General features: G+C 40.3%; 1 protein-coding gene across 1 annotated transcript in view; it reads right to left on the bottom strand.

The window, feature by feature from the left end:
- The window catches only part of LOC126490199 (ADP-ribose glycohydrolase MACROD2-like), a 1,491,479-nt gene that overhangs the window by 44,324 nt on the left and 1,420,708 nt on the right, over window positions 1-26,447 (bottom strand). The window contains exons 14-15 of the mRNA XM_050124928.1: window positions 23,880-23,954; window positions 23,527-23,619 (exon numbers count right to left, since the gene is read on the bottom strand). Of these exons, the coding sequence (XP_049980885.1) occupies window positions 23,527-23,619; window positions 23,880-23,954 (168 nt within the window). The remainder of the gene's footprint in view (window positions 1-23,526; window positions 23,620-23,879; window positions 23,955-26,447) is intronic.

Genomic DNA, 26,447 nt, shown 5'->3' with positions numbered 1-26,447 from the left:
TCAATATATACAACATCAAGGCAGTCACAATTCTGGTATGAATTGGATCAGGAAGGCACGCATGAGGCCCCATCCCTAGCCAAGGATCTGTTGGCAATGATAGTAGCTTAGGGAGAAAAAGTCATTTTTCTGTAGGGTTGTGGCCACTGGTGGGTTGGTGATATTCCAGTGGATGGCCCTATAACCATGCACATATGGGCAGCACTAATTAGACACAGTGGGACAGAAAAAGGAAAAAAAGAGAGAAAAAAGAGGGCATGAAAGGAGAAAAAAGAGGGCATGAAAGGAGAAAAAAGAGAGAGAAAAAGAGGGCATGAGAGGGAGATATGCTGGGAATGTCTTAGAGGATTGAGGAGCGGGAAATAAGGGGATGAGTATGATCAAAGTGCATTGTATAAAGGTGTGAAATTATCCAAGAATAAATATATTTTTGAAAAATCAACATACAAAAAATCAGCAATTCTTATATACATCAACAATGAACTCGTGAAAGCTAATCCTGGTATAGTTACTAAGGCAAGACAGAAAGAATAAAACAATGTAGGAACAAACTTCAAGGGAGTGAAAAATCTCACCAATGAAAATTTCAGAACTTTGAAAGACATTGAAGAGGTTACCAAAAAGTGACCCATGCCATTTTCCTGTTCATGGATTAGAATTAATACTGTAAAATTGACCCCAAAGCAAACTATGTATTTAATATAATCCCCACCAAAATATCAGTGACACTTTTTGCAGATCTAGAAAAAAGAATCCTTAAATTCCAAAGCATAAAAGACCTCAAACAATCAAAAAACTCAGGACAGTAATAACAAAGCTAGAGGCATCACCAAACTCGATTTCCAGACATACAATGGAGCCACAAAACCAAAGCAACATGGGTACTGATATTAAAAAGAGACACATAGGCAGGGGGACAGGGGAGAGTCCTGTAAGTGAATCCACATACTCCTGTCAACTGATTCTCACAGAAGGCACCAAAACACACCCTGGAGAAAGGACAGCCTCCTCAACAAAGGGTGCTTGGAAAGAGGAATACCCATATGCCAAAGACTCAAACTTGGCCCTGTTGTTCTATCTGGACCAAAGTGGATCAAAGACCTAAAATAACTCTGAAAGATCTGGACCTACCTGAATAAAACATGAGGGGAAACATTCCAAGTTACTATACCAACAACGATTATCTGTTTGTGACTCTCACAGTCCAGGAGACAAAAGCAGAACTTGAAAAATGAGCCAGGTCTAACATAACGGATCTTGAATAGCAAAGGAAGCAACAGAGTGGAGACAGCCTACAGAACGGGAGAATATATTTGCCAGCTATTCATTTTACAGTGGATTAATACCCAGAATACACAAAGCACTGAAAAGCGCATCAATAAAAAATAACCAATTAAAAATGGACAAAATGACCTAAGTAGGTATTTTTAAAAAGAAGCAAAAAACATGTTCACTAAATAAATGGGAAAAAAAATTCACTATCATTAGTCACCAGGCAAAGGCAAATCAAAGCAACAATAGCATGCCACCTCACTGCAGCTAGAATGGCTGTTATAAATAAAATGAGATACAATAAAAAGCTCAGAAAAGTCACAAATGCTTAAGGAGGTGGAGAAAAGTAGATTGTGTATTCTGTTGGGGGCAATGGAAATTAACTCTGCCATTTAAGTATGCCCCATAGAGAATAATATGGAGAATCTTTAGCAAACCAAAAATAGAAATACCTTATGATCCTCTCTATTACACCCTTGAGCATATATCCAAAGGAAATAAAAGGAGCATACCAACGAGTACCTGCACGCTGATATGTATTGCGGCTGTTCACACTAGATGGCTAAAATCTGGAATCATCTTAGGTGCTCATCAGCAGACGGGAGGAAGGGAAATAGAGTATACACATGTAAGGGAGTGTTATCCAATCATAAAGAGAAATGGGTAGAACTGAAGACCACCAGGTAAATGAAATAAGTCAAATAGAAAGAATACCACATGCTGTTTTTTTTTTATATAAGCAGAAGTTTAAAAAATAGCTTGAAAATAGAACTATGATTATGGGGGACTGGGAGTGGGAGAAGATGTGAGCACAAGGGTCGTTAGGGAGGATCTGCACACTGAGTGCATGAAAAGTAATGTCACATGGAAGCTCATTACTATGTACGCATCGTGTGCTAATAAAAGGAAATCTAAACTCTATATTTTACTTTATAACCACAGTGAAGCCAAATAATTTATCAGAACATTAAAACTTAGAAACAGCATTTGTATAATAAGGACTATAATCAGATATTAAAATATTCCACTCATGCTTTATTCATCAACGTGCAGATCACATTTCCTAAGCAGCCAATTACCATTTTAGCCAGTGGGAAGCCAGGAAGGCCAGTGCCACTCCGGAGGGGGCGGAGAGGTTGTTCAGCTGAGCTTCTCAACCTTAGCTGCATAAGGAAAATACCTAGGGAGATTTAAAACATGTTGATGCTTGCTCCATCTCGAGCCTCAAACTTAATTTATCTGCTGCATGGCCTGGTGGTGGGAGTCTTGCAATCCCACTAGGTGATTCTCATTTATAATCAAACAGGAAATTGTCTGGTTAGAAAGGAACAGTAAACAGAACATTCACTCCTATGCTTGCAATGATGGAGAGGGAACAGGATGAGAGGTAGGAGGCCTAGGGGGAGTAAGAAGGGAAAGAGGTATACAGGGAGAAAGAAAGGTAAGCTCATGATTGGCATGAGACGTTTTTCCTTGTTTTTACTCAGGATTTAGTACATGCATGCTATTTAGGACTGAGGTAGAGGTAAGAGCCAGTGGCTAGATGCTTTGCTCTTCAGGTTGAACCCCAATTTCAGTCTCTGAGTTTCTATTATGATTCATTTGGTGCCCAACATGGGGCCTACATCCAAGCTCACCCCCTACACCCAAGCTCACCCCCAACACCCAAACTGTGCAACCAAGGTCATCCCAGACACCGAAACTTAGCTCCTACACCCATCACCCCGCCCCCACCATGCATCCAAGCTCAGAAAAGTGGCCATGACCAAAGACCAGATTGAGTTCCCAAGAACTTCTTATATGTGTCAATGGCCAGAATGTGTTCATTTGCCCCAGCCAGAGACCCAGGTTTTAGCTGATGATGCTACCTGGAGCATTTGCCTGAGCAGTCCTAAACAAGATTATTATGTAATGCTGTGTAGACTTCATTTGCTACATCTCCATAGTACATGATTCATGTAAAGTATGGCCTCTGGAGTTGTGAGATGTGAAACCCTAATCCTAAGAGGACAGGATGAACCTCTTCTAGAAACTATTGCTCCACTTGTTCCAGGTTGCCCTTCTTACAGTCTGTTCCCAGAGCAGGCATTAAGACAGAGCTGATCTTGGTTTAGTTTTCTTCAAAGCTCTCCAGTGCTTTACCTTCAAAACCTTCTTACTTTGCCTGCCTTCCAGCTTCTCTTCCCTGCCTCCTTCCCTCAGGAGTAGTACTTGCAGGGTGTGCTGATGGTTCCCCTGTCTATTCCAATCCCCGTTTCTTTGTCACTCACACAGGCATGCCTCTTAATAAGTGCACTGTCCCCCCAGGTCTCTCTCATTTCAGTATCTTTTGGTGGAGTCTGGATGAAAACCATCCCAGAACAAACAGCACAGCAGAGAAGCCCCAGGACCTCTCAGTACTCAGCCTCTGGTCTAGATTTTGACAACCGACACACTGCAGCTACCGCACAGACATCAGGCAGAAGCCAGCATCAGCTCAAAAAGCATTGTCACCTGGCTCATTCCAGGAACACCCTGATTGTTCTGGCTTCCCAGCTCTGACCATGTGCAGCTCTGGTTTCTATCGCACCCTGCTGTTGCAATCTGACAACCTTCAGATTGCTAGTATTTGTTCTCACAGCCTCATTGACGAGCAGGGAGAGAGCTGCCAGAATCTGGATGAGGACTCACCTGGTCAGATCCCCAGTTCATAGCCCTACTGATGGCCCCAAATATCTCTGCTCCATCAACACAGTTCCAGCACAAGTTGACACAAAACATTTGGTTTTTCTCTTAGGGCATGATATTCCCTCCTGAGCTTGCTAGGTTTCCTTTACCGAGGAATTCTTGCCTTCATAGCCTTCCAAATGTTAAAAAGGCACTAGTTTCTTTTTGAAAGGAAATAGTGTCTGTGGAAAGATCTTGGTTTCACAAAGACCATTTGGGATGTGTTGAGAGCGAATAGTTGCTGGCTCTGGGATTCTGAGTCTGTGTCCCTCATCAGACTGCTTTTATTCCATTTCTGAACAGTAATCATAAAGCATCCAGTTTCATAAGACCCTAAAATATGATTGGGGGAAGTGACTGCCAGCGGATTCTAAGTCTGTCTCCCATGAGGAATGGAGCTGATGGTGTATCCTCAAAGGATTCTTATACCTTCAAGGCCTCAGGGAATGTATCTCACGCACATCTTGGGGACCTGGAGATGAGCTGTGTTGGAAGACTTTCTTGTAGCTGAATGCAAAATCCACACTGAAGAAGGCAAAATTCAAAGCAGTTTAAAATAGTAAGACTTTGATATTCGCATGCTGCTTTCTATAATTATTGTCGTGCCAGCATGGCTGGCGCAAAGTACCAACTCTAAAGGGAAAATAAGATGGTATGATAAGACAAAATACCATTCTTTTATATTCTTTGGCCACTGTGGCTATGATCACTGGCACATATTGAGATAAAAAAGTAGCATCTATAGAATTTTGTACCCAGAACAAAAAGCCACAAAACACTGATATCTCTGGCCAACGGCCTTTCAAAGTTAACTTTCTACAGTTAGGCTATACGGTGCTGGCCGATTGATCCAAACATACCAGTGCCAACATAACAAGCCCACCTAGTTCTCCCCTTGCCTTCCTCCCTTCTGCCTTTTTCTAAAATGTGATTTTTATGACTAGTGTTACTATAAATAATGATGCTGAAGATAGCAATAATTAAGAAGATTATGAGGAAGCAAGATGTTTAAGTCTATCATTTAAAATCAAGAACATGGGAATAAAACTTACTTCCTCTCACTTGAACCCATCAGGAATGACATGGGAATATTAGAATTCCTATTGTCTGTCTTCCCTCAACAGTTTCTTCCAGGCAACCTATTGGTCAGGATCTAAGTTTCTGCTTGCCCTCAACTGGAGCTTCAGAGAACATGGATATTTTGGAGATGCTGATGGGTGGTAGAAAGAATGACAGAGATTTGGTACAGAGGTTTTTCTGTCTGTGCTCTCTTGCACACAATGATTCCAACAGCCACATCTGGAGGATTTCTGGTAGACAAAAAGAGCCCCTACAGAGGATGACAAGCAAGTGCAGAATTAAGGATAGCTCTTAAATCGCGAAGCTGACAAGTAGCTGAGTTTCTGCTCATGTATGCTATTTTGCTGGGTTTCTCTAGAAGTGTTGACTGCCATTGCCATGGTCATATGACACATGCCGTGGCATTTACTTCTTGGAACCTAAGCACGAATAACCAGTGGGAGCACGTGAATGTGCCTCCGTAAATGTGCAAGTTCCTAGGTTTGCAGATCCTCGTCTGGGCCATATTTTGAGCTTCCTGTCATTTCTAGTTATTTCTATATGCAGACAGAAGCAGCTACAACAAACAGACATAGCCCAGACATAGCCCATCTTCCAGAGGTCAAACGGTGGAGGGACTTTAGTTGATGGGCTGCATTTCTTCAATGAGATCTCGTGATCAAAGACATCAGCAGCTAGAGGACAACTCCCAGGCTTCCAGCTCGGGACCATTTAGAAGATAATAGTGGGCAGACTGTCTCTGCAGTGCCCTCATCATCCCTCGTGGTACTTGCCAGGACTAGGAGAAGATTGGCTGAGCAATTAGGGCCAGGCAGTAGGTAGCCTTTGACCCAGTGTTCCTGTAGTTGGTCCATTCCTCATTGTTTAAACAAATAAGTGAGTTTGTGTCTTGGCTTGGGGTATGGGTATCTATGTAGAACCGTGATAACCACATTAAGGAGCACTGAATGAGCATTTTCCGTGTGTCTGACATTACTGCTAGAGCTTTATACATATCGCATCATACAATCCCTATAACCAACATATGTTTGCCTATGTGTACAGCTTTGTAGGAGAAGTGAGCAAATCTGGCTAGGAAAAAGTACACAGTCAAGAAAAGAAAGCTGGAAGACCATGCAACATCAGACCTGTGTGGAATAAGCAGAAACGTGTTGAGTGGTTGACAAGACGATTTTTTTTCAGGGACTTTGGCCACGTGTCCAGGTTTGTTTTAGTTTCCTCTGTACAGAAGAACTGGGGTGAATCAGCAGATGATTCAGGAAAGAAGCCGAGTTTCCCCATAAATATTAAGAATCCTCTGAGGATAGGGGACCTGCTCCGAAAGGCAATGAGTTCTTCACTGCACACTTCCTTTGGCAGGTGGGTTTCAGCAGTAAGGAAGTCTGAAAGGAAAATCATAGGACCTAGAGCGTCAGAGGGTGTGGCGCGGCACTAGGCAGTGCTACTCTGAAAAGAGCAAAATTAAAATGCCATATTTTATCCTACCAGGCACTTAGAGTCACACGCAAGAGAGAGACAGGAAAATGTTGAACCAAGGGAGAAAGAATGTGGAAAGTTAGACATTGTGCTTCGGGTCCTCATTCCACTAGTGCAGCTGGATGACCCTGGCTAAGTCCCTTTTACTTTTGAACACCCAACGTTTTGGACTCTTACAGTAGAGAAAGCATTTGAGAAAATTTCAAAATGTAAGTAACTGGTCTCAAAAGTTCTCAGATGAAGCACAGCTGTTTGGAAAAAAAATGGAACAAACCAGTTCCCGGCATGGTGGCAATGGGCACACTGTCCTGTGAGCTCTGAAGAGATAGATCCTTTCTGTATATTTTGGGGACACTGTCACACCCACGAGGTAATCACCCCTCTGCACCGCTGTTGCTATCAAGCGAAGGCTGTGTGAGCAGTGTCTTTTCTGCTCTTGGAGGTACTGATCCTCTCACGACCCTTCATGTTTCTGTGACTCAGAACGGGCATGCCTCTCTAGCTGAGACAGTCTAGCGACGACGGTGCAGCCTCGTCGTTCCCTGTTATCAATCATCCTCTAATGCAAAACAAACATTTATGAAAAGCGGCTCTAAAAGATTACATTTTTACTTGTCATACCCGCTGACAACATCCATCCTGGGTTCATCCGTCTGCAAGTCAATTTTTGCTTCAAACACTGTCATATTTTGTAGATAACAATAAATTAATCTCTAAGTCTTAGGCATCTGCCTGGCAAGCCAACTTCCCATCACGCTACCTAGCCATATTCCTGTTTTACAACTGAGATCTCCTCAGTTCTGATTGTGAGGTCCTCTTCAGCTGGAGTATAGGCAGCTGCAATGTCTTCAAAGTTGACGCCCTTCTAGGAACTGATTAGCCGTACCCAGGACAACAAAAGGCATTCGAATCAAGCTTTGTGTCTTATCGCTGGAGATGCTAAGCTTTTTTTTACAAAGGAAATTCTCTCTTTCTCTGCCCCCCCCCACGCCCCCAGTCTCAGGAGTGGGAAACTAGATGTGGGAACACTGTCATCTTACCCAACACCTGAGCTCTAGTGAGTGGGGAAAATACATATTACCAGTGGCTCCCAGTGAGGCCAGGCCTCTCCGGCATCCTACACGCTTTGTGCGCTCCAGAGACTTAAGCTCAGCGCCGCTTCATTTTTAATGAAAGCAGAGTTTAATTTTGTCTCAAACACTTGCGTTCTCCCACAGATGGGAACAAAGAGGGCTAAGGACTATGGGATCAACCCTGCAATACATATGGTTATTCAAAATTTAAGGGTCACCACCACTCAAAGGTAGGGTGCAGACTGTATCGCCGTTAATTAATTTAGCCCTTCATTATCAACTGCTCGGAAGCACAAAGGAAACTTACCAGCTCCTTCCCAACAACCAAGGATGCAAAAAACAAAGTGAATGAAAGGTCTAAGAGACTTAGCAAACAAACTGTTGGCCATTTGGAAGTATTCTTAAGGCTCCCCGAAAAGCACCCCGTGATTGAAATCAATTAAAAGGAGCCAAAGGCCGACCTGCTCAAGAGAAAGCGCTTAAATATCCCACCTACTCAATAAAGGTCCTAAGATCCCCAAAGCCCCCGGAGGCCTCATGAATAAACTGAGAATTTTAAAATTTTAAAATGCCCGAAGAAGGGGAGGTGTGAGGACAAGAGAGAGGTCTCTGCTTCTACATAATAGCAGCTCCCCTGTGGGTTAGGCACAGCCTTCAGGATTTGCTTTTCAAGCTCTTTATTGAAATTGCTTGGGTCTTTTAACAGATCTCCTGTGAGGACTGAAGGGCCTTAAGCTAATTACGCTTGGCCGAGATATGCTTGATGCGATGGGAAAAACAGAAAGCTTTTGAAAGGGTGGAAAAATCTCTCTCCATCTGTTGGTGGTCTCACTGAAAGAATACTAGGGGAGAAGCAGGGGTGGGCAGCCAGCAAGAGTGGGGAGGCAGAGGACTTCTTTAATTATGGGGTCAATGAGACCATTACTGCTTGGAACGTTGGAAAAGGGCAGCCAAAAACAAGCTTGGGGGGCTGGGCAGCAACAGCAGCAGTGCCTCGCTGAGTAAGCAAGGCCGAAGATGGGAGCTGGAAAGAGCAGGCAGAATTTGGTAGGCTTGGAGGGAAAAGAAAAAATCATTGTAAGTTGGAAAACACAGTTGGTCTGAAGAAAGGAAGAAGGCTCTTAAGTTGAAAGTCGGGTTCCACCACAAAGTCTTTCCTCCTTGGTTATCTTTGGTTTTCCAAGGTGGTTGCAGATGGAGCCCCAGTGACGCAGTTCTCTCCCATGGCACTGAGACAGTTGCTTCTGTTATCCTTGGCAGTGCAGGTGAACAGGCTGCGTTTGGCTTGCAAATCAATGCCCCAGGTGTTGACTCAATATGGCAAACAGCTTATGTGTGTCGTTCTAAAACTAGCTTCGGGTTTTGTGGGGTTTTTTTTTCTTTTTCTTTTTAAAAATAACTAATCCCCTCGAAATTCAACTGAGAAATTGTTTGATTTTTTTTTTTTTGGAAGACAAACTGACTCAGGCTTCAGTCTAAGCTGCTCCTTATTTTTACTCTGTTATAGGATAACTCCCGCAAGTTGAATGACTTAGGTCCCAAATCTTATTTTTTTTTCAGCATTTGTAAATGAAACACCACTTTTGCTCTCGTGACTCCTATGTCTGGGTGAGCGAAATTACCCAAATGAAGGGAATTTCCCCAATTTTCTCTCCTATTGCTTATTCTCTGTGCAGTAAGGTCTGGGAAGAAGGACTTTGGTGTTAACAGGCTTTCTGAACACTAAGCTCGCCTGTGTATGGAGGGCTGCAAATAATCGGGGCCCTTCTTCCTGTGTCCACGCTCAGGATTGTGGGATGGCCCTGTGTTTCTCTATGGTTGTCTGATGGTGTAGAAGGATTGCACTTGGCGACAGAGGAAACCCGTGGAACAGAAGCTTCAGAGCTACTGCCTCTGGTGGACACTGGTCTTGTGTTTATTCTTAAGTCCTGATGAGAAAGGAGAAATTTGGAAGGGAGATGCTTTTGTTGCTTCCCTGATGGTGGATCAGACTGTAAACTTTTTCTCAGTTACATCAGAGGAATGGATTTAGGGGAAAAAATTCTGCCAGGCCAAGAATGACTAGGGACCTCATACCAACCTTCTATCTACCGCTCCCTCTACATCCCCAGAAAAGATTACTTTTTTCTTCCAAAACTTGGGGTTTTTGGCGCACGCCTTTAATCCCAGCACTTGGGAGGCAGAGGCAGGCGAATCTCTCTGAGTTCGAGACCAGCCTGGTCTACAAGAGCTAGTTCCAGGACAGGCTCCAAAACCACAGAGAAACCCTGTCTCAAAAAACCAAAACAAACAAACAAACAAACAAACAAACAAAACCAAAAAAACTGTCTTGTAACAGAGTGGAGATAACCAGGGACCCGGGTCCTCTGGCACTCAAAGAAAGGCCTAGTTGGCCTGTCTCAGGGTTAAATTTACACATGTTCTAGGCCTTTGTCTCGTGATTTTTCTCTAAAATTGTAAGAAGGCCCAAGGCGTTGAGAGAGTCAGGGCTGGAAATTAAATTGCATTTTACCTCTATAATTTCCACCTTTTAGTTTCTTTAAGATATGAGGGAACAAAGTGGTAAGTGGTTTAAGGACCAAAGTACCTAGTAACACTCAAGTTTGGCCCTACCTGCAGGTCCTGGGAGACCATAATGATGCTAACTAAGCTTCTCCAGCCACAGTGCCTGGTGCAAGTCAGCTGGTTTGGATGATGCGAGCAGCTTTACCACTTATATGGATGTAGTCCCTGGACCAGCAGCGTTGGCATCACCAGGAATTTTGTTACAAACACACACTGTCTTCAGACCTGCTGACTCAGTAACTAGCGGGCTAAATCCCAGCAGCTCCTGGCTAATACTTCAGGTGATCTGGCTCAACTCCATCAGAAGCTCTCCTCCTCAAGGTGGGGATATACTCATGGGAAATGGGATTACTGTTGCCAGGAAAGTATGGCCCATGAGCCTCCTGACTCAGCTTTTCTCATCTTCTGTTTTTATGGTCTTGTCCTTAGGATACATAAATATAAGTTTCCTAGTAAAAATTAGGAAGTGCATGCCAGGTTTATATGGTCCAAGACTTAATGAAGTATGGTGACCTCTGAAACAAAACCGCAAGTCATGAGCCCAGAAGGAGTCTGCTTGGGATAGAGATCAGGAATTTGCACGCCTAGCAGGTTTCCAGACACAGCCGATACTGTTTTGCTGGTTCCGGAGTCGCATGATGAGAACTGCCATTGATGAGTCTGTTTCCATGTCTTTGATCTTTTTGTCTGTCTGTCCCTCTATTGGTCTTCTGCCAACTCCCGTCTGGATTCCTTGTACAAACGAGTGCTGGGCACATATTTGTGTGTGTGTTGAATGTCACTGGAAGCGCAGCTGTAGCGACTGAGGAGACCATTCTATGATTCCACCCTCTATCTTTGCTTCATTCAAAAATTTGTTCACCCACAACACAAGACAAGAAAGTTGAGAGAATATAAAATTGCTGGTTGTGTTTCCTTTTGTTATTGTTCTGGAATTTGGGACAAAATACTAGAGTAGCAGTGCTGATTCAAACAGTGGATGAGACCAGCAATTTCTCATATGATGGTGGTGTCTCAGTTGATGCCAAAGCCCACCAAGACCCACGGTATCAGAATCCTAAAGAGTTACTAGAACTATTTTTTTCTTTAAGTCAGGGTCTTAGTATGTGACTCTGGTTGACGTCTGGAACTGCTTTGTAGACTACACTAGTGAACTCACAGAGATCCACCTGCTTCTTCCTCCCAAATGCTGGGATTAAAGCCGTGTTTCACCACACCCAACCTTTAGGAACTATTCTTGTAAGTATATAACCCATGAACAGTTTAATTATGATTAATATTTAAGGGATAAACTAAATGTGACTAAATGTGAAAAAATATTCTTCAAAATGTGTATTAAAGAGAAAGATATACAAAGCTAAGTACAGTGGGGCCTACCTTTAATCCCACAGTCTGAGGCAGGAGGATCATTAGATAAGGCCATCTTAGACTACAGAGAGATGCTGTTTTAAGAAAAGAAAACCACATAGCTTTGCCCCCATTCTTTCTTATTTCTCAGCAGCTGTTTTTCAATGTAATTTCAATTAAAATTAGAGGAAATAAACTATAACAACTCAACAATATATTGGGTTGCATCTAAAACAAAACGGAAGTTCTCACAATAGCGTATTTATCATTAGAAACTGGACCGCTCACCTCAGCAGTAAAGCTTCACATTGAAATGAAGCAACCGCACACAGCCAACCCGAACCCTTTCCTATTCTTAAAAGATGTATGTACCTCCCTTTTTTTTTTAAATCATCAAAGCAGATGTCATAAAACAAATGTAGTGAAACACTCAGGCGGCAAGATCTCTAATTGTTTCCATCTTGATTATAAAAACAAATTGAAAGGTAAATCCTCACGGTGGAATAGATGGAAAAAATAATTAACATTCAAAGAGCTCTGTATACCACCTGCTCTTTCCACGCTAAGCTGAAACGAAGGCACCTGACGTATAAGTGGCAATGGAAAGAAAGTGAGTTTCCTCCTAAAAGCGGAGAGGAAAGTCGCACTTACATTTGAATTTCAAATCAGGGTGCACCTTACGTACAATCAGTGGGGTTTGGCGGGTCCTGCATCTGACGAGCTAAGCGAAATCATTACCCCTAAAGCCACACGCAATAAACAGTCTATCCAAAATACACGGTGCAACATTTCTGGGTCCGTTTCTATCCTTAAAACAAACAGCTTCTATTTAAATAAACGTTGAACTTCTAACTCCAACCAACATCTGAGTTTAAGGTTAGCTTTTCTCAACCTGTGTACAGGTACGTATTAATTTAGGGTGGACAATGTCCTAGTATTTGTAACTAAAAGTGTGAACGACCGTTTATTCGTGCAGCCACGGAATTACAGTCTTGCCCACTTAACAGCAGAGAGTGACCTGCACTGGTTCTGTCGCTCTGACTGCTGGCCTCTCTGTCCCTGTGACTGGCTGAGGTCTTTAATCCACAGCTACAGTGAAAGTCTTACTTTTGTCAGGCTTAGAGAAAGTAAAACCAGTTCACTGGAAGTAGGCAGAATCTCCTTTATGTATGACTGCAGAAAAAAAGAAATACTCTTCAAAGGAAATTTAAGACATTATTCTGAGAGAGAACAAGACAGGGATTTTTTTTTTTTTTTGACTGACAAAGGCAGGTCAGAGAAAGACTTCAGAGCACAGCTGTAAGAGCATCTGACACCGCTGTGCCCAGAGATGCTTGAGGCCCGAAGCAGGCTGCTGTAGCGGGGAGCTGGGTATGAAGCCTGGCATCAGAAGGAGCCATTTTCTTCCACTCTACCGTTTTAGGGAGCGGTGTGGAAGGGGTAAATACTGCATGGCATTATGGGGCTAAGGCACGCACAGGGAGATAACTCAAGTGTATATACACTTGACAGTGTGAAGAAATACTTCATAATTCGGGGGCGCTTCTACCAAATTGCTTTGATACGAGGTTTTGAGTAATCTGGGCTATGTTCAAATGCTGCAAAAGGGGCCCTAGCAATTGGCTTTATTTATTTTATTTTTACTGGAAAGAGCCCGCCAGTAAATGTTTCAAGCTTTGCATTTTCCCATAAAACTTTATTTATGGAGCTTGAAATTTGAATTTCACATAATTATATATGAGTCCTATACAAAAGCCCAACCGAGTGCAATAAATGTGATAGTTTATGGTTTTTACTGACTGCAGTCTATAGTTTAACATGAAAAACAGAGAAATCAATGAAGGAAACCATCTGCCTGCTTTTGAGCTGCCAGCAAGTCTCCAGGTCAGACAGACTTTTTAGGACAGCTGAGGATTTCTTCCCTACATGCTCCTACTCCAGCCTTGAGAGCTCACCTCTGTTCTGACAACTTCATTCCACCACTCTTTCATGTGCTAAGAGAGACAGAGACCAATCTGATATTAAGTCAAAAATGGTCACATGAAACAAAGTCATTAAATGATCATTGGTAAGACATAACAATCATAAACATTTATGCACCTGACATCAGAGCATCGGCATATACAAGGCAAATACCAGCATAATTGAAATGTAAAAGAAACAGTAATATATTAACAATGAGGGGGGCACTGATACACCACTCTTAAAGCTGATGTTTGGATAAGGAGGAGATTATTTTAAAGATATATATAATGTGTACTTGTAGATGGTAGAGTATATAGCAAGAAATGGAAATTTGGTGGGGGCAAACAAGTTTTTGTTTGGGCTCCATCCTTTCTGCTCTGGAGAGGTCTGAAGTAGGCCCCTCAGTGACTTTGTCTCATTCAGGTCCAGTTGGAGCAGCTTGTTGGTTCCTGGCTGCTTAGCCCCAAAATAATCACACAGAAACTGTATTAATTAAATCAGTTCTTGACCAATTAGCTCTAGCTTCTTATTGGCTAACTCTTAAATCTTAATTTAACCAATTTCTATTAAACTGTGTGTCACCACAAAGTTGTGGCCTACCAGCAAAGTTTCAGCATGTCTGTCTCCGGTGGTGGCTCCATGGCTTCTCCCTGACTCTGCCTCCTTTCTCCCAGCATTAAGCTTAGTTTTCCTTGCCTAGTTCTGTTCCCCTATGGCTCTGCTATAGGTCCAAAGCAGTTCCTTTATTTATCAATGATAATCACAGCATACAGAGGAAAATTCCACATCACCTTCCCTTTTCTATTTAAATAAAAAGTAAAGTTTTAACTTTAACATAGTAAAATTACATAAAACAGTTACCAAGCAAGAATTACAGTTATATCTATTTTATCTTTTATCATAACTAAGGAAAACTGTGTTATTTTTATCTATTCTTCAATTTTATCAAAAAACTCCAAATGTTTATAATATTACCTAAGTAAACAGAAAGTACATTGTAAGCAACTTCCAAAACTCTAGAATTGACAGAGACATCTTGCTGCCAGGACAGTCACTCCAAGTTCTTCTGTATCATTGGGGCAGCCAGTCTTCACCCCACAGGCCCATTGTATACAGTAGACTTTTCCACAAGTGATAAATTTCAAAGACAGTTCCACCTATATTGGCAGTTTGTCAGCCACTTTCTTCTGTGCCCTGCAGAATGTCTAGCAGACTCTTTCATGAAGTAGGAACCTGAAGGACAGTCTCACCTTTAGATGAGTTCAGCAGTCATTTCTCTATGGTTCCTGCATGTCCAGTTCATCAAGCAGTCCAGGCAAGAGCGGTTACTTGCCTAAATGGCTAACCAACTCTGCAAGGAGCATCTTTGATGTCTATCTTCTTCTTGAAGCAATTGGTGCTGCCATAAGCACGTGTGTCTCACTTTCATAAAACCTTTTAAATGCCATATTCTGTAGTCTTTGAAAGATTTAAAGAATCCCTACCCATCTGAAACACATCTCTGTACATCTAGAAAAATCTAACTAACATGACTACAAGCTTGACTATATAGATGATTATCTATTAATCCATATTACCCAATTATACATTAAATTTTCAAATGAGCCTCATAAACACAATACCTTAATCAAGAGCAGAAATATACATATACACGGTATAATAAAATTTCCTTAAATTTATATCAATAAACCAAAATCCATACCAATGCAAATCTCTATAGCAGTAGCTACATAGTTTCTGGCACAAATTACACACTCAATCAGTACTGAGCAGGTGAATGAATTAGTAAGTGAGCAAATGCATGAATGAAACATGTATTTGTCCATTAGGGTTACCAAGAACCCAAGTCCTGGCATGAAGCTCCCACTAGTAAGTATTGGCTAGCAGGGAAAATGAGAACCTTACTTGGTTACTTTGCCTGTAATCAGGTTTTCCTTGTCTACTTTCTATGTGATTCCATTGAGAAATAAATATTGGGATTCACAATAAAAATCCTGTATTTTTATTTAACATCTCTTAAACACTGAATTTGACATTTTAATTGGTCAAGAAGTAATTATAGAATTAATTACATATGTGCCCAAACTACCAAAAAGCACAGAAAGAATTGTAATGGCTTGGCTCAAAGTCCCTGACCTTAGTAGTAAGATAGGGACAAAGTTGGTTAAAATGAACGGTTTACCACTGACACCTAAAGAGAAGCAAGGAAATTAGACTAGCTTTATGTAACAGCATCAAGTCTCAGGAGATTTAGAAGCCAATGAATTATAAGTTCCGTGTGAAACTCCCTTGAATTTTGAACCATTGAAGGTCTTATTGACACAGGAATATACCATGTGAAACAAATAGATATTGTTGGCTGATTACAAGTGACTCAGAAGACTCTAACCCGATGAAGCTCAAGCTGTATGTTATCTAACCTAAAATTTACTTGTGACACAGTCTCAAAGTGAATAGAATAAGCTTCCATGTCTTGTTTGGTCTTGAAGAATATTTTCAATAAATATTCAATAAAACCCTAAATAAGAAATTATTGTATCTTACATTAATTAATGAGATTTAATTTTTGTATAACAATACATCTTACATCCTAGGCTTCTTAGAAAAATATATATATGCTTATTGTATATATAGTATATGTACAGTGTAGCAATATGGTGGGCATGTGCCCAGGATAGAGTACAGTATATGGAAAAAACTATCCTTGGTTCAAAATGATAAGAGGGATGCTATAATCTCTGAAGTCTCTGAAAGCTATTGTCCTTTCCTAAAACAACCTATAACACTACCTCAGTTGCCGGAGACCAGCTTCGACAAGTAAACCACTTACTAAGGCAGGGACCTGGGAATTAGAAAAATAAGCAAAGAGAGTGAAAATAATAAAACAGGTAGGGATCTCCAGTGAATACTGAAATCACCCATTTAATTTTCCATATACTTTTATACCCCAATATAACAAGGGGGAAAGGCAAAAGACTGCTTTAACAAGATACAAAGGACAACTAGAACAGTTACTTGCTTCAATGCTTTGAGACATCAAGCTATTAATTCATGAAAAAACACTCTGTTGTTTAGTTAGTGAATCCACCCTAGACCAAGTATCCTGAAGGCAGCCACTCCCTATGTCAAACCTATGTCAAACCTAATTCAAAAGAAGGAGCAGAATTCTATGACCTTTGGTCAGGGTGGAGTTGGTCTACCTGTTTGGGCCTTCTTACTAAGTAACCTCACCCCAGGTCAGGCTGTGCAGCCACACTTGTTGTTCACAACCTTGAGCAAGCTGAAACTCTCTGACCTTCAGACAAGGTGGGAATAAGCTCACATTTTTGAGCCCCCACACTCAGTATTCTATCATGGTCTGGTTTACATGCCAAATAGGTAACAAGCATGAACTCAGTGAGGTGGATGAAAGGGTTAAAATGGCAATCTTAATTTTACATTCAGTATACTGTTTTTAAAAAATTGCCTAAGGTTTCACAGTGTCATCTCAGGGGGATGCTTAGCAGTTACCCAGTATTATTGTGGGATAATCCAATGTTAGACTCATGTGCTGGGTTACTGGGCTTTCTAAAGAATGGACTATTTTATGTATCTAGTAGAAGAAGTTTATGAATAGAAAACCTAACAATAAAGGTAGATTTTTCATCACAATGGCAATGACATCTCCACGGTGGAAGGAGTTGTCTTTCTTTGTCCTTTTTGACATTAACCTCCCTGAAAACTTCAGCACTCCTGAGTTGTGTTTGAAGGGGAATGTTCAGAATTCACAATCCCAAATGTCCTATTATATAACCACAATCCATACACATATCCATTTACCTGTATTTCATGACATAGGCTATACCAATTGTATTTTATAGATGCACAGCTCAAAAACTCTCCTGATATGTTTTTAATGTGATTCTGCTTCCGTTATTAACCAATGATTTAAATAAAATCCTTTGCAGGCATTTAATTTTGTCTGATGGTCATGATTTTATCTTCCTGGAAATTGCAATTCAGCCTTATAAAACATCCTGGGGAGTAATCTAAACACAGTGTCACCAAAGGCTAGTAATTTATGCTTGCTGTCTTTAGAGGAAGTTATTTTTATGGAATATTTAAGGATAATATATTATAAAATATTAGATTTAGTTGCAAATAAAAATTAATCTTTTCATTACTTGTGATAAGAACTCGGGTGCTTTATATACGGAGTTTCAGAATTCTAATATTTCAGAAAGGAACAAGCCTAACATTTGGAGTTAGAATTCTACTTAGGGATAGACCTTTTCAATTTTGAAAATAACTTTCATGAGTCTCATAGTTGTAGAAGTACATGCCTCAGGCCAACACCAGACTAACCTAGACATGAAACAAGTTCAACTGTTAATGAAGTACAGCAATTAGTAAAGGGAGTAAAGGGGAGGAGATAAAACAAGACAAAGAGGATGCAGAATGTCGCTGAATGCTGGAGGGTTCTTGGAGGAGTCTTCAGACAGGGAGCAGCGAGTAATCAATTGCAAGCCCTATGCTAGCACCTGCTTAAGCTTACACACATCTTTTGAGAGTGTGCTTCTTGAGGGATGAGGAATGTCCTAGGAGTGGAGTGTCTGCATGGGAGGTCCAGCGATCGCTGGAGACCCTGTGGTGAAGACCAAGGTAAAGCTGAAGTAAAAAGGTGTGAGTGTCGTGTCGCATGCTTGGGACCTGATATGAAAACAGTATCAGTCTGAAGTGTCAGTGACACAGAAAGGCATCATCAAATTCTTGTAACATGTAAAAAGAAAAGGTGATCACAACTGACTAGAAAGTTTGGACAGATTCTATGTTTTATGGAGACACATACTATATATATTATATACATATAATATATATATTTTATATATATATATCAATGCTTTTCTTGAGAATGAATAGATTTCCTATTCTGTGCATGTTTATTTAAATGTGAAACAAAATAATTTAACATTCTGAAAGCAACTTTAAAATAATATTAAATTAGAACTTAGGTTAAAACATTCTCATTTTATGTTCAATGTATTTAACACATACAGGGAATTCCATAGAACACTTCAGAATTTACATGGAGCCTACACAGGGACCAATCCTTTTCATGTAAAATTGATCTTAAAACAAAGCTGAGTTGAAAATTTCTGGCCGCAAAGGAAGATTAGAGAGAGATGGAAGAACAGAAGCAAGTCATTGTAATCAAAGTACCCCCGGGAAGCTGAGAACCACAGCCCTGCTCAGCTGAGTTCATTTGAAGAGAAGAAACACAGGGTGCCTGAAATGGGAAGTCCCAGGAAGTTAATCTATTATCCGAGATGCAAGATGCAACATAGAGATGGAAACCCAGGCCAGTTCTGAGCAGGATTTATTATTCAATTTTATGTAGTGTTTTTCACAAGTCAAAAGAAAACCCGAACGAGCTGGTTATCATTAGCACAGCATGGACTGGCTCTGGAACCCCCAGTGTTAGTTATCTCACATGAGGCTACATTGCAGGTCCAGGTGGTACTTTCCAAGGAAAGAGAACACAATATGGTCACCCATGTGGGAGTACCATCAATAATGGACAACATCAAGAGTGGAGAACTGGTGCCCTAAAGACAAGCTAAACCTCTAATGGGTCAGGATGGTAAGCAGCAGAAGAATAAGTGGCTGGCTTACTATATATTCACTGAAATATGCACCAGCGGCCAGAGGAGCGCCAGAAAGAACGTTGCTGTGCATGGAGAGAGAGAGAGAGAGAGAGAGAGAGAGAGAGAGAGAGAGAGAGAGAGAGAGAGAGAGAGAGAGAGAAAGAGGTGATGAAAAAGGATGGTTTTGAGCAGTTTGTATAAACCAAAGTTAAGCAGAATGGCATACTTCCTCACTTATTAATCTTCACGATAAGTTAGATTTCTAGTTCTTCATGGATGCTAATGTAAAATGTTATTATTCTGACCATCTCTATGAATGGCCTAGGAGGCTCTGTATTTTTACCAATGGAATAAAATAAGCAAAACTAGAGAAATCCCACCATTTCAGTGTTATCGGACATTTTCCATCAAGAATATGCCCTTCAAAGTTGGCCTTCTTTGAAAATTGAACAAATTGAAACCTTATAATTTTATCATTGAGTCTATGTCTCTGATTACTCCCTTAGAAATGCTTAGATGTCAAAAGATTTACCAGCAGTCACACAGGACACAAGACATGAACACATGACATGGCTCCTACATGTGCTTCATGGTCCTACTGGCCAGTTGAAAAGTGTGAACATTAAAACAAAAATTCATGCTCATCATGGGCTCACACACAGCATTTTGCCTGGATTCCTGTCCATATGCCTCTTTCTCCAAAAAGTCCCAAGGATATAGTACACTTGAAGCTCCCAAACAATTTTGGTCAACTTTAAATAAACAGGTGAACTGTTCCTGTTCCACCCACATTGCACTAATTAATTGTTCTAAGAAAAATAATTGAGAGCAAATGTCTATACTCTGGGTAAACCTTGAATAGAAACTCCAACATGTATACTAAATAAAGATGGAAAATTTTGTTTTAAATAATGATACATGTTGGTATCATCAAAACTTTATAACAAAAAACCTCTAAATTTGATGAGGGGTAAAATTTTATACGAACCATGAGATCCTTTTTAGCAAGCATTTCCTATACCTCTCTCCTATTTAGTTATTAACCTAAAAGATGCTATTTTCCTAAATTTTAAATGCATTGCAGATCCTGCTGGGAAAGCATAAACCAGGGCTCATTTAGAATGAGGCAATATGGCTGTATAAGGAGAGCTGCCATATGTGAAACCCCACTTTCTGCCTGTTGAAAATTCTGTCATTCAAGTCTCCCAGGGAGATGTCCATTGTACTATTGTGTAATTTTATCAGCATGAGCTTCTGCTGAATATTTTCCTTCTTTTAAAAATCCATATTTTGGTAGAGCTAACTTCAAATCTTAATGTTGCAACATCTGTGCTCATACACCTGGGAGCCATAGAAGATATGTCCTGAAGATTATCTACATTTTTCTAATCCTATAAAATGATGCAAAGTGAATGAAGGATGTTGCACCCTTTTCTCCTCGTTTCTTAAAGGAACCACTGTCTGCCTCAGTAGAAAGATTCTCCTATTAAAAGAGAATGAATGTTTTCTAAACTACATAGAGCATTTTTCTACAAATAAATTAGGATATTAATTTACTTTGCTCATATTTAATTTGCTATATATCTGCATATCTTCCTATTAAGAGATGCCTTCATAAATTCACACAAAAGATCAAGACAGAGTCTTAAAATGTTTTCAAATCAGACTCTTGAATATCTATTTGAAGTTAAAGAGAGCAAAATAAATGTAAGCACCTTGAATTTACTCATTGACCTCCTTATGGGGAACTACCAATAATTCAATGGCATCTTGCTTAGAAAATGGGGATCATGGCTTGATTATTGTTTCTGAAACACAAGATTGAGATCTTAACAAAGAAATCCAGTTATAGGTGACAGAACTCTTGTGCCCTCTCATACACTAATAGTTCCATTCTATAGGGTACCATTTGCCATTTCAGCAGGTAAACAGTCCGCAATCGTTTTGATAGTATGCTTTTATAATATGGTTTTGTCAACCAAATGTGAGTGATTATTTGTTGCTGAAGGTAGTAGTATATGTGAAACTTTTATGGATTCTGATAGTTATGGAAAGCAATGGATGCCCCTGGAGAACTTCCTCTGGAGTCTCTTTGCTTTATCATCAAGTCATCAAATTGGCCTAAACACTAAGTACTTTACGCACCATGACTTTTTACTGTTGTTTTGACACATGCTATTGGCTAAATGTTCATTGCAAATGGAGTGTCAGTTACATTGGTCATTACTGTCATTGAGATAAGGACCCTGATGTAGATAAGTTAAATAACTTCTTGATGTCACCCAGTTGTCATTGATATGGAAGTGCCTCAGCAGGGTTTACTAATTTACTTGTAAACTAGTTTACTTTGTCTTTCTTTCTTTTGCATGCTACTATGGTTTGGGTATCTTCTAAGACTTCACATGTTGAGATTCCATCCCCACTGTTGGGATTTAAATGGGTGGAAGTTCATAAGAAGAGGGAGAGAATAGGCATGTGTGTATGAGCATGTGAACACTCACTCACACACACATAACCACACATATAAACTCACACATACACATGCATACACAAAATGCACATATACTCCCTGTCTCTGTCCATGCTGTGCCTGAATTGTCTCAGGACTTTACCAGCTAGAAGACCATTGCCAGATGCAGGCCCTCGGTCTTATATCTTCAGAAATGTGAGCCCAAATGAGCTTTTTCCTTACGGTTTACCTAGTCTGTGTTATTATTAGCAACATAAGCACAGCATAAGCACTTTTCTTATAGTAACAGAATAGCTTTTCACTTTTTTTGCTGATACAAAGAATAAGGTAACGGGGTAACACATTCAAAGTATTTTCAATTTAAACTCTAGAATGTTCAAGGTGTGGCCCATAAATGTGAGAGACAGGAAGGGGAAAGATGGCTAATTCAAGCCCACAAGAGCTACCCTTTTACTGTAAAAACTCAAAGAAAGTTGCCACAAATATAGAACCCAATTTACCCTTAGCTTCTCATGTATTGTTTCAACACTGACAGAAGAGGGTTGGCTACCTCTTCTACAAAGGGGAGAGGGAAAGTGAGCCCCTAACTTTTCAATTATTACAGAAAAGTTTCATAGTAGGGGACTTTGTGGCAAATGCTGGATACCTCTGTAGGTCAAATTACAAAGAAGAGAATGTTTGGTGTTCTTTAACCCATTTGCATTTGCAGGCACTGTAAGTAAACAAGCAACTTCCTCAAGAGAGAGATGAAGCAAATGAGCGCGCATTGTGTCTGTACTGCTTTAGTGGTAAAACTAAAAGGTTGGGAAGTTCCTATACTTTATATATACTGTACATTATATATCTGAATCTAGTGAAGGGTGTATTGATCCTCTCTTATCACCGTCAGATAAACTACTCCGACGCCGTTCATTTGACTTGCCACAAACACAGTGTCACGAGGCTGAACTCTTATTCCAGCTTGAGAAGAACATAGCAAAGACACAGAAGAAGAGTGCAGGGACATAAACAGAGTGGATTTTTTAAGAGTCAAAATTACTGCTGGAGCTCAGCAATTAAATGACGTCAATGCTCCTGCCAAGAGGTGTTCATAACTTGGAAGCTGTACTTGCAGTTTGACCTGATTTTACAACTGAGATCATGTCCGTGCTTTAATTTGGAAGGAAAATTGATCATGGCATTCCGTAAACAAGGTCTACCAAGTGATGGCGCTGTGACTGCAATTACAGATACCCACTTACTTAGAGCGCTGTGACTTGTGCGAGGATGTAACTAATTATTTCATGGACCTTTTAAAGAGATAGTTAGGAGTCAGACTCTTACAATTCTTCTGTCAATACTAAATTACTCTGATTTCTTTAATTAAGTTTCTTTAATACAATCTTATTTTGCCCAATATTTTATTATTTATAAATTATTTATATCACCAATCATAGCAGAAATCATTGTGACCTAATTTACTTCTTAACTAGGATTCAATGTTGTTCTAGTCCCAGATTAGCAGACAAGGCTTGCGATTTATTATGTTCAGAGGATGAGCGCTTTCATATGTTTCCTTAATCATCACCATGCAAAGGAAGGCAGGGTGAAGTCGGTGCGAACGTTTGATCTATTTGTTCTTTTCCTTTTCCCTAGGACTTAATTTCTTTATCTCAGGATTTGGATTTCTTACAGACTTTCTCAACACCAGAGTTTCAATTTTTTAAATGAAATCTTAATGAATAGCAAATACATCTACATTCTATTGGGAAGGAGAGCAGTGTTGTCAGTAATACCTTTACTACTTCTGGATTTTACTCTAGTTTCAAAAATAGGTTCAAGGTTACAGGCTAGTTTGTTTCTCCCTTTAATGGCTACAGCGGTGAAGGATAGCTTTGGCAGCTGGATTCCAGGCAGGTGCCCACAGAACCTTTCTATTTGTGATGGCTTAATTTAGGAGGACTCCTACCTTCACCTTCCTGCTCTTCTTGGTCATCATCAGTCAGGGGAATCACTTCTGGTTGCTCCACCATTGTGGCATCTTCTTGGTTTGATGGAAGCTCTAAGTGTAAGAAGACAGAAGAAGACTCAAGGATGTTTAAGTGGGAATTATTATGGCCAATACAGAGCAGAAAGTCTTTTTGTGACCTTCAAAGATTCTAGACTTGCACCAAGCTGGATGCTGGCTCACCATTCACCAGTGTGTATGTGCACACACACACACACACACACACACACACTCATGCTTTTTATAGAGAAGTCATAGTTTACAATTTCTTCTCATTCTTGCTAATAATATTCAATATATTCTGGCTTCAGTACCTTCTGTTTCCATAGATGAGCTTGGGGACTCTGTCTCAGTTTTTACTTCACTCTTTGTTGAGTCATTCTCTTGTCCTGTAACAACAGTGATCAAAAAAGAAAAGAAATATGATATCCATGGCCATAGCTTTAATCCCAGGTCTGAAAAGCAAAAAATGTCCTTCAGAGGCCCTTTCTTTCTTGCTTTCATTTTTCCTTCCTTCCTTTCTTCCTTCCTCCCTCCCTCCCTCCCTCCCTCCCTCCTTTCCTTCCATTTTTAAGACAGGGTTTCTCTGTATAACACTTCTAGCTCCTAGCTGTCCTGGAACTCACTTTGTAGACCAGGCTGGTCTCAAAATCACAGAGACCCACCTGGCTCTGCCTCCGGAGTGCTGGGATTAAAGGCCTCACACAAGGTGTGTTTTAAAATTGAAATGGATGGCACCAAGGCCAATTTTCAAATAATCAAATTAACTTCAATTATTTTATGTGGAATATCCAGATAAATTGGCAAAGAAACTCTACTCTTTTCTTGACACAATTAGTATTCAGCTCATCAATTTATTGGACATTGGTAAATAACAATCTGCAAGGTCTGAAACTGTAGAGTCATTTTCTGGACTCCATGGGTTAGATTAGGTGTCTTTTAAGATACAGTGATCTCGAATACTTAGGATCACCCCCTCCAAATTAAAACATATCTGTTCTTCATTCCTTCAGCAGCAGCACATGGAATAGGATGTCATAATAGCTCAGTAACCCCCTTTAGACTTTGGCTGAACGTAGAAAAGATCAGAAGACTGCTGCTTTTTTTTTCTCCCACATCACCTGACTTCTTCCCTATAGGCTTTGAGTATTTAAATACTCACTAAGATAGGAAATTAAAATCTGTCCACTTGTACCTCATGCTAATGAAAGATTTTATGCTGAGGTTATTTAACTGTTGAATTAAAAAAAAGTCTATACCTTGGACTAGTATGATACATGAGAGCTAGAAATATTTGCCCTGGTACATCCCTGGGCAGGGAAGGGGTGACATTTTTCTTTAATCTGGTCCCTACTTCTTCCTGTAAAAGGATTACATTCCTCTGTTTGTGACAATATGACCTGTAGTGGAGCATCCCTACATCAGGCCCTTTTTATCTGTCTTGATTTAGAAATGTCAGAGGGGAGACATTGTATGAATCTGTGCAAAAGCTTAAGATCCATTGCAAGTTCCTTCCAGCTCCCTGCGCTGAGCAGAATGTGCTCTTGATCCTGAGCAGAGCCAAGCAGAGGTAGGTGAGCCTTATTGAAAGTCGCTGAGTAGTTTCGGGGTTTATTTGTTGTTGTGGCTATCTTGACTTAGATAACCCTTCGTCCTACATCTTCTGCTTCAATGTGTTTTATTCTTACACCATCCACCACACTTCTTCCTCTAAGTTCCTTCTCTGCCAGTATAAGCCCAAAGCAAAATACAGATGAGAAACAAAACAAAACAAAGCTGGTTTTATTTTAGTGACATCCGTCCCTCCTAAGCGCAGTTTTGATCAAAAGATCTGATAAAACAATGAACATTAACATTTATTTACCTATGTGCTGGCTGAAGTTAGAACCCTCAAGCTGTCTTGGATAACTTTGTTCCATCATTCCCAATGCTAGTGATGCCCTCCCTGAGGACTGGCTCTGTAAAATGTTTTTCTTTCCTTGTTTTCCATCCCCCTTCCCCTTTTCTGGCTCAGGGTATACAAGGCTGGAACTTTCTTTTCTTTCTCCCTGTGTTGTCTAAGTTTTAAACTACTATCAAAGAGGACCTTTAAAATGTGAATTTGATCACAACCTTTTCCGCTGGACAAGCTCCATTACTCTCATGCTTCCTCATTCATCCCCAAATTATGGTTCATTGATGAGCAACAACAGAATTATCTAGAAGCTTGTTAGATGCTTTCCGGCTTCACTCTATTCATACAGAATTCCAATTTACCTAATTTGTTTTTCAAGATCTCCATTATAATGTATATATGCTAACTCTAATGAAACCCTGGCCTACAGGACTTGCATGCACCAGTAAGTTACTGACTCTGTTTTTGATGAAGCACTTCACATCCGTTGTCTCCACTCATTGAGTCAGCCTCTGGGGAAAGCACTGTGACAGCCATTCTGCCTTCTAAATACATTACCAGCTCTGATGGACGACAACGCCATTTCTCTTTATACTTTTCTGGCAAATACCTTTGTTTACATTTTAAAATGTACATGCATGGCGTGAAATATACAACTCACAGTTGTATAGCTTCATGACTCTTTGTGTAATTCACCTAATTATTTTAGGTCTAATCTCACTGGGATCAAGAATACTTCTAGCATCCCAGCACTTTGGAGGCAGAAGCAGGCAGATCTCTGTGAGTTCGAGGCCAGCCTTGGTCTACAAGAGCTAGTTCCTGGACAGGCTCCAGAGCTAGAAAGAAACCCTGTCTCAAAACATTAATAATATTAATCATCATCATCATCATCTAACACCAGTGGTTTCTTTCAGTAGGTTCTTCTTCAACAGGTAACAGTTTTCTTGCTTCTAGAATTTACACAAGCAAAACTACAGGCTCTTTTAAA

This window comes from Alexandromys fortis, unplaced genomic scaffold (assembly GCF_014885135.2).
Source record: "Alexandromys fortis isolate MF-2015 unplaced genomic scaffold, M_Fortis_MF-2015_v1.1 scaffold_248, whole genome shotgun sequence".
In the NCBI taxonomy this organism is placed as follows: domain Eukaryota; kingdom Metazoa; phylum Chordata; class Mammalia; order Rodentia; family Cricetidae; genus Alexandromys; species Alexandromys fortis.
The sequence above is the reverse complement of the archived record's forward strand: the minus strand, read 5'-3'. Positions and strand labels throughout refer to the sequence as shown.